At 55.2% G+C, this 7,900-nt stretch overlaps 2 protein-coding genes across 3 annotated transcripts in view; one reads left to right on the top strand and one right to left on the bottom strand.

The window, feature by feature from the left end:
• USP5 (ubiquitin specific peptidase 5) overlaps nt 1-4,497 on the bottom strand; it is a 12,785-nt gene extending 8,288 nt beyond the window's left edge. Inside the window, exons 1-6 of the mRNA XM_024733295.1 lie at nt 4,328-4,497; nt 1,358-1,483; nt 1,042-1,108; nt 712-845; nt 410-555; nt 1-165 (exon numbers count right to left, since the gene is read on the bottom strand). Coding sequence (XP_024589063.1) covers nt 1-165; nt 410-555; nt 712-845; nt 1,042-1,108; nt 1,358-1,483; nt 4,328-4,438 — 749 coding nt within the window. The 5' untranslated portion in view covers nt 4,439-4,497. The remainder of the gene's footprint in view (nt 166-409; nt 556-711; nt 846-1,041; nt 1,109-1,357; nt 1,484-4,327) is intronic.
• Nucleotides 4,498-5,316: 819 nt separating this feature from the next.
• On the top strand, nt 5,317-7,636 carry CDCA3 (cell division cycle associated 3). Of its 2 annotated transcripts, none has more exons than XM_024733292.1 (6): nt 5,317-5,382; nt 5,597-5,771; nt 6,019-6,145; nt 6,621-6,914; nt 7,052-7,155; nt 7,282-7,636. In XM_024733292.1, the coding sequence occupies exons 2-6, from the start codon at nt 5,652-5,654 to the stop codon at nt 7,435-7,437; spliced, it is 801 nt and encodes a 266-aa protein (XP_024589060.1). In that variant the 5' UTR covers nt 5,317-5,382; nt 5,597-5,651; the 3' UTR covers nt 7,438-7,636. The 2 variants fall into 2 exon arrangements, with proteins under 2 accessions (XP_024589060.1, XP_024589061.1); XM_024733293.1 differs by having other exon boundaries at nt 5,332-5,382; nt 6,696-6,914.
• Nucleotides 7,637-7,900: the final 264 nt, after the last annotated feature.

The raw sequence follows: 7,900 nt of genomic DNA, 5'->3' as shown, positions 1-7,900 counted from the left end.
GTGCCCAGCTTGACGGCTAGCGGGTAGCCCGTCTCCCTGTAGTGCTCCACGGCATGGTTGTTGCCCCCGCTGCCGTCGAAGTAGCGCCGGCCACAGAGGATGGAGCCATCGGTCAGGTTGAGCCACAGGTTCTCCCTCATGTCGCACTTGGAACACTTCCAGCCACTAATCCCGGGAGAAGAAAATTAGCCGAAATATGGGTCAGGGGTTTATGGGAGAGGTGGGTCCCCCGCTGGTCCAAGACCTCTCTCTTCTCCTCTCCTCTGGAAGTGCCCTCACTTAGCTCAGCTCCCCCAGGTCTCCCTCCTTAGCCTGCTCCCGACCCTCTCTCCCAGCAGACCCCCAGGAGGGTGGCCTCTTGGCCCCAGCTCTGGGGGCTGCACCCCGAGGTGGAGGGGCCGGGCCTCACCAGGGAGGGACTCGAGCAGGGCTGTCCAGCTGCTTGACGTCGAAGGCATGCTTAGACACCTGCCGTACTTCCCCATCCCAGGCCTGCACCTCCTGCTTGCGGGAGGCTGAGTCGGCCGACAGTAGGGCCTCCACCGCACTGGTCACCTGGGGGAAGCAGAGGGTGAGAGACAGGACCCAGTCCACAGCCCCACGTGCCCCTCTAGCCCCGTGGTCTTCAGCTTTCTCGGGCCTTGCCCACGACATCACTGCTCGGGCCCCGCCTGCCCTAGAATCTTCGGTAGGGCAGGAAGGTATTCATACCCGATCTCTGACAATGTCAGGCAGTCCCCCCAACCCATCCCGGGCTATCTCCAGGTAATCCGGCAAAATGACGATTTTTACATCCTCATCGTATTCATACTTCTCCTCGTTGAGCTCAAACCCGCCTTCGACACCTGGTAAGACAGGGAAGAAGAGGGAGGGTAGGACCACCACCACAGGTCAACACCCCTTCTCTGAGACAGCACTTCACCTTGTCCCCTCCAGGGCTTCAGGGCCACGGATCGGCCCATCCTTCGGGGGCTTTCCTAGTACCTCTGAGAGCAGGAACGGCTAGCTCAGGGAGGAGAACAGGACGGCCGTGATGCTCACCAATAGCCAGACGGGTGGGCTTCTTGCGGGGAGGGTCTCCAGTGCCTGTAGTTGTGTCTTCCTCTTTCTGCAACGAGGCAGGAAGGGCAGCGTCAGCCATGAGCACCAAGGAAGGTACAAATGAGGAGGATGGACGGGACGGAGTGGGCTAATCTCGGAAGAGAAAGGAGCTAAAAAACACACGTGCTGGGTTTTAATGACACCGACAGAAATAGGTGAGGGGGAAACTGAGGCCTGCGGGAGGTCAGGATGGAACAGACAGATTCAATACGGGGGCCCAGTGGGATGTGCCCGAATGTCCTCAGGCCTTGCCTACCGGGCGCCGGGTCCGCCGGAGGTGCAGGTAGACTCGCTGGCCGGTCTTGTTGAAATGTCTCTCCACATACTGTTTCCCAAAACCCAGGAATGTGTTCATGCAGATGTAGAGGCCACCCTCAGACTCCTGCAGGACAAGAGGCAGGGGAGGGAACACAGGCAGGATGAAGCCTGGCCAGGGGAGACCAGAAACTGCTGGTTTCCGGAAGAAAGATCTGTCCTCAAACACCGTTTGGCTTTTGGCGAGTCACTTAGCCCTTTAGGACCTGGCACCTGGCTAAGAGTCTCCCCATCCTCCTGTAACTTTGATAACGGCCCACAAGGACACAGGGGCTGAGCAACACCTATCAGTCACCATTCCTCTTCCTTCTTGCTTCTTCTTGGGAGCCCTCTGGTATACTGCAGAGAACTCCCTTTACCTCTTTCCTGGAGCCCAGAGATCCACAGAGTGAACGGGGATCAACTACCATAGACTTGGAAAGACCTCCATGTCAGACACTGAACCTAATCTAGGGACACCATGATCAACCCCACCCGACCTCCAAGATTCAGCAAACCTTCCAGACCGGAGAAGCACAGATGCCAGCACCTGAACAAGACACCTAAGCCCGAGCTCGCCAGCAAGGCCAGATCTTTCCCTTCCCTCACTCTACTAGGCAGTCGATCCCTGGTCCACACTGGTCTCCTCCTTCCTTGCCTGCTGAGGTCTGGCTCCAGGGGAACAATGCCTTGCTTGGGGCTCACAGCTGAACTGGGACCCAGTCTGGCAAGGACATGAAGTCCAGCATTCTCCAGTCACCGCCCTGATGCTTCGCCCCTCCCGCCCCCACCCAATAACCAAATCCCCACTGAAGTCCCATCAACCTCCAACCTCAAAGCCATTCTCTTTCTAGAACCATCTATCAACACCTTCTGAGACAAGAACACATATGACCCAGGAAGAAAACAGGGAAAGACAAGTGTCCACTGTAAATCACAGCTGAGGAGGGAAGATGGGCTTTCCCCAAACTGAGCAAGTCCACCCGTGCCCTTGTGAAGAGAGTGATGGAGAAGGAGGAAACTGGACAAGAGTCTTCCCTCAGATCCAAGCAACAACAGGCATCTTCTTCCTGGAATTAAAGCCTCAGTGGCCTTGAGAAATTCTCTGCTGTGAGTTAAAAATAGGGCACCGGGGGCTTCCCTGGTGGCACAGTGGTTGGGAGTCCGCCTGCCGATGCAGGGGACACGGGTTCGTGTAAAAAAAAAAAAAAAAAATAGGGCACCGCACCGCAGTTCTCAGTCCCATAGATTGCTCTGTACCACTCCCTAGAACAGTGTGGGTTATAACGTTCATGAACAAACAGAGCATTTCTCATCACGGAGGTCATATAAGCTCTTTCTACCATGAACCCAATTTGAAGATAATCAAATATGCCAGAAGTTGGTTAGCAAAGCCAACCAATGGAGATCTCCTGACTTGGGGTGAGAGAAGGAAAGTGTAATGAGATTACAAAAACCCCTTTTGGATTGTTCAAACCATTACTAAGGAGAGGGACAGGAGTGTAGAGAAGGAGCCACTGTAGGTAATTGAAAGAAGGGAGACTTCTACCATCTGTTGATAATTAAGGAAAAAACCTTTCCCTCCTGAGAAAGACAGCGCTTCACCAATGCATGCACTTGATAAAACTGGGAGGCCTGTGGGAGCTCTGCAGTGATTAAACTCCTATGTTGCAAAGAGAAGACGCTGACTCCACCAAAGATTGGGAACCCTGGAGCTCTGCTCTGAGCAGCCGTCCTCTTTTAGCTCTGCCAAAGCCAGACTTCAGAGAAGCAGCACATTGTCTGGGGCCCAGATCAAAGCCTAGCAAACCAAGCAACCTACAAATCACAGTGATGATCCTGAACTGGGCCTCAGATCACGCTGCTATCCCCAGCACTGGCGATGCATTAATGAAGCCTTTCCACTCTGACTTGCAGTTTTCCCGGCCATGAGCTGGTCTGGCTGAACACCCTGGGCAGAGCCCAGCAGCGGCTTGAGGGAGGGGTGGTGAGGGGGGCGGATCCCAGCCAGGCTGTTGCCCTCTCAGTTCAGGCTCTGGCCTAGCTGGAGGCTTGTGTCTGCCTGAGGGTGTCACAGGAAGGCAGAACTGCAGGAAGGGAGGGAGGTACCGGGTGGAGCCTGCAAAACGTGAAGCACGGTGTGGGTGGCGGCTTTGCCTCACTAGTCAAGAGTGGGAGCGGGATGGGAAAGGGGCCTTAGTACCCAACACGAAAGAAACCACCTCTCTGGGAATACTTTCAAAAGGGTTCCCTCTGCTCTCTGTGATGGGCGGGAGAAAGAGAGAGGGCTGCGGCCATAATTCACCTCAAAGGAGAAACGACTAGGGCTTTCCTCTTCTCTTTCCTCCTCTCCCTACCACCAATGACCCCACCTCCCCGGCCCCTGTCCATATTAACCATGGGTGGAGGCTCTCTAACTCTGCGTTTTTCAGAACCGGGTTTCTTCAAGGCCACTTCCAGACTACTAGTCGCCTGGGAACTGCAGTCCCCACCCTCCTACCCCAACCCGGGCCCAGAACTGTGTGTGTGGGGGGGTTGCACCATCCCTCCCACACGAGACTACAAAACCCGGAGAGCCATGCGCGATAGGCAAGGCCAACTCCCAGGCTTTCGCAGGGGTCCATATGGGAGATGTAGTCTGGCAACCGGGTTGCGCCTCTGGCTTAGAACGGTAACGAAGGGAGTGAGCGACTACAATCCCCACAGTGCTCCACGAGACCGGGTGCGGCTAAGGCGGGCGCGGTGGCTTCCGGGGGCGGTAGTCACACGACAGCTCCCGCGAATTCGAAGCAACGGCAGGGGTAGTGTGGGAGACTACAAGTCCCATGGTGCACCGCAGGGAGGCGGTGGCCCAAGACTTGCAGGCCCCGGCGGAATGACCAGGGCGATGGAAGGAAGTCGTGCTCGCTGCGGCCGTGGGGAATGGGCTTACCGGTGTGTCGAAGGAGAAGGCGCACTCGTCTTTGTGGACCCGGTCTCCAGCCTTGGGGACCCGGATAGTCGGTAATACTGACAGCAGCGCCTCCTCACTCAGCTCCGCCATGACACCGGCAGCAGCTCCTCGACACACAGCGGCTCCCACCGCTTCTAGTCCCCCACCCCCTGCCCTTTAGTCCAATGAGCGCCACTCGTTAGGCGCACGCGCTGAAGGAAAGACGGGCGAGAATGGCAGTTGGACGGAGCCTGCCCGCTAGTGCTCCGCCCTCTGCCCGGCTCTTGCCTATCGCCAATGAAAAGCGCTTCTAATGCAATAGATGCTCGGAAGAGCCAATCCCACTCCTCCAGGTTAGAGCGCACGTAGAGCAGTGAGATGGGTCCCGGAGTTTTGGCTGCTGGGACTCTGGTACCCTACAATCCATTAGTGTGCTGTCTATTGAAGAGCAGAAACTGACGGTGGTTTAAACCGGTCAATCCCAGAAACTTTCCTGGGGACCTGTCCAATGGGAAAATAGAAGGGCAGTTGTAGTATTGATATTTGAAAAGGGGCTGTCCAATGAGGCGGGGTTTGAGAGTTCGTGTCGAGTGATTGCTAACTCCGTCGACCAATAAAGATTACGATCTCTTTGGCCTCAGAAAAATCTTCATAACTCCGTCTCCAGCTGGATATGTACATAATAATTCATGATTCTATGTTTTAATAAAATCATTTGATTTCGAAACTGAAGGTCTCAAAAGCGAAAACTGGCATTCTGCAAAATCTTACGACAGACAGCTCGCAGCCCTATACTGAACAAAAGTCCCTCTATCGAGGAGGCGTCACCCCTGGCAAGCCAAGCCGTCGTCCATTGGCCCCACGGTCCCCATGATAGACGTCCTCCCAGCCCAATGGCTTCCTGCACTGGAGGCGGGTCTCACATAGCGGACCTATAGGAACCAGGTTCGACTCAGCCAATAGGGTCAAGGCAGGGGCGTGGCGGGAAGTTTGAAACTTAGCTTCGGGAGTTGAGGATCGAGCTGTTTTGCATCCAGAGCTGGAACTGGGGCCCGGTAAGTGACTTGAATAAATTAGTGAATAAGTTAGAGGGCCCCGGAGGCCCAGAAGGAGCTGCCTTGTTGTCTGTATCAGTCATCATCCCCTCTGAGACCTCTGGCCCGGCGGCCAGGCGCTTCCTCGGCGGGGAACTGGGGAAGTTCGGGTGGTCTGGAGTCAGAGGGCGAACGTGGTCGCGGTAAGGACTGAGACCTGAGTCACTTCTCACAGGCATCCCTTCCTCGCCCGGGCCGGGCCCTGCCCCATCCTATTTCTCCTGGTTGAGATGGGCTCAGCCAAGAGCGTCCCAGTCACTCCAGCGCGGCCTCCGCCTCACAACAAGCTTCTGGCTCGAGTGGCGGACCCCCGTTCACCCAGCGCCGGCATCCTGCGCACTCCCATCCAGGTACTCAGGATCGGGGTGGGGGAGGCAGCGAAACTGTCTGAATTTGGGGGCCTCTGCCTAACCTGATTCTGAGAGAGCTCACTCCCCTCCACCACCACCCGCCTTAGTTTCCACATTCTCAATCCCGGTGAAGTAGGCTGAGTGTCTGAGGGCCTTGGCAATTCTCGTCTGGAGTGTGGACCTGAGGCTAGAGACCTGGCGGGGAAGAGTGAGGGCCCAGACTTGTTCTAGCCTTTGGTCCTGACAGGTAGAGAGCTCTCCTCAGCCAAACCTGCCAGCAGGGGAGCAGCTGGAGGGCCCTAAGCAGTCCCAGGACTCAGATCCCCGCTCTCCTACCCTTGGCATTGCACGGACACCTATGAAGACCAGCGGAGGTAAGTGTTGGGCCCAGGGAATTCTGGTAACGCTGTCACCTGGCATCCTTGGGTGGCAGCATTATCAGAAGGGGCCTCCATCCTCCTGCTTTGAACCCATGTCACTCTTTTTTTTTTTTTTTTGCGGTACGCGGGCCTCTCACTGTTGCAGCCTCTCCCGTTGCGGAGCACAGGCTCCAGACGCGCAGGCTCAGCGGCCATGGCTCACGGGCCCAGCCGCTCCGCGGCATGTGGGATCTTCCCGGACCAGGGCACGAACCCGTGTCCCCTGCATCGGCAGGAGACTCTCAACCACTGCGCCACCAGGGAAGCCCCCATGTCACTCTTTTCTCAACACTTTGCTCCCTCTCACCAACTTCTCTCTTCCCAGTCCCTCAGCCACCAGGGCGTGACTCCTGAGGCTCACATATCTTGTCCTCCTTGCTGAATGCTTTGTAACAGGGTCACTATCTCACCTCACTTCTCCCCCCCATAGAGCCCCCAAGCCCACTGGTGAAACAGCTGAGTGACGTATTTGAGACCGAAGACCCCACATTAAATCTTCCCCCAGAGCCTGTTCTGCCCCTAGAGACACCTTCATCTTCTCCACTGGACTTGCCTCTGGGCACCCGATTTTCCCTTGAGGATCAGATGTCACCTTGGAGCCAGACTGAGCTCCCCTCCAGGCAGGTGTTTTCCAAGGAGGAAATAGGACATGCCTCAGAAACCGCTGTGGCCAGCCAGGACTCAGACAAGCCCTTGAGAGACCCCGAGACTCCTTGGTCTTCAGGTACAGAGTCTAAGGGCAAGGTATGGGGTAGAGAAATTGGGAGAACACTCTGGGATAATGTCCATGAATGGATGGAGGAGAAATAAACTGTAAAGCCCTAATCTTGGCTCCTTGTTTTAACTCCTTACCGACTCTAGGTTCTAAGTGCAGCAGATGGAAAGCAAATAGCAAGGTGCTAGGGAGATCTCCTCTCACCATCCTGCAGGATGACAACTCCCCTGGGACTCTGACACCACGACAGGTAAAGGGAGAGAGGGTGAAAGCTATTACTAGGAAATCCAACGTGAAGATGGGAGCCCTTTTCCCCGATCTTCTCTCCCCTGAACAACCTCCCGCCCTCCCTCACCTTGCCCACTGCCTTTTGCAGGGAAAGCGGCCTTCTCCCCTGAGTGAAAATGTTAGGGAACTAAAGGAAGGGGCCGTTCTGGGAACTGGACGACTTCTGAAAACTGGAGGACGAGCATGGGAGCAAGGCCAGGGCCACGACAAGGAAAATCAGCACTTTCCTTTGGTAGAGAACTAGGGCATGCACGGCCCCAGCACTGGGACTCGCCAGGGGCCTAGTGATATTCTGTGTCCTCTCACCCCTTCTTTCCCTGGGAGACTGGAAAGGCTCGTTTTCTTCAACTGCCCCTACACTACCAACTCTGGGACTGAGAGCTTCCTTGGCTTTCTTTGTGTCTTATGTGTTTCTGTATATTAAAGCAAGTGATTTTAAATGATTTTTTTAAATCGGAGTATAGTTGCTTTACAATGTTGTTAGTTTCTACTGTACAGCAAAGTGAATCAGCTGTACGTATACATATATCCCCTCTTTTTTGGATTTCTTCCCATTTAAGTCACCACAGAGCACTGAGTAGGGTTCCCTGTGCTCTACAGGAGGTTCTCAGTTGTCTATTTTATGCATAGTAGTGTATATATGTCAATCACAATCTCCCAATTCATCCCAGCCCCCGTCTGTGTCCATACATTTGTTCTCTATGTCT

This window comes from Neophocaena asiaeorientalis, unplaced genomic scaffold (genome assembly GCF_003031525.2).
Source record: "Neophocaena asiaeorientalis asiaeorientalis breed wild unplaced genomic scaffold, Neophocaena_asiaeorientalis_V1.1 scaffold150, whole genome shotgun sequence".
Taxonomy (NCBI): domain Eukaryota; kingdom Metazoa; phylum Chordata; class Mammalia; order Artiodactyla; family Phocoenidae; genus Neophocaena; species Neophocaena asiaeorientalis.
The sequence above is the reverse complement of the archived record's forward strand: the minus strand, read 5'-3'. Positions and strand labels throughout refer to the sequence as shown.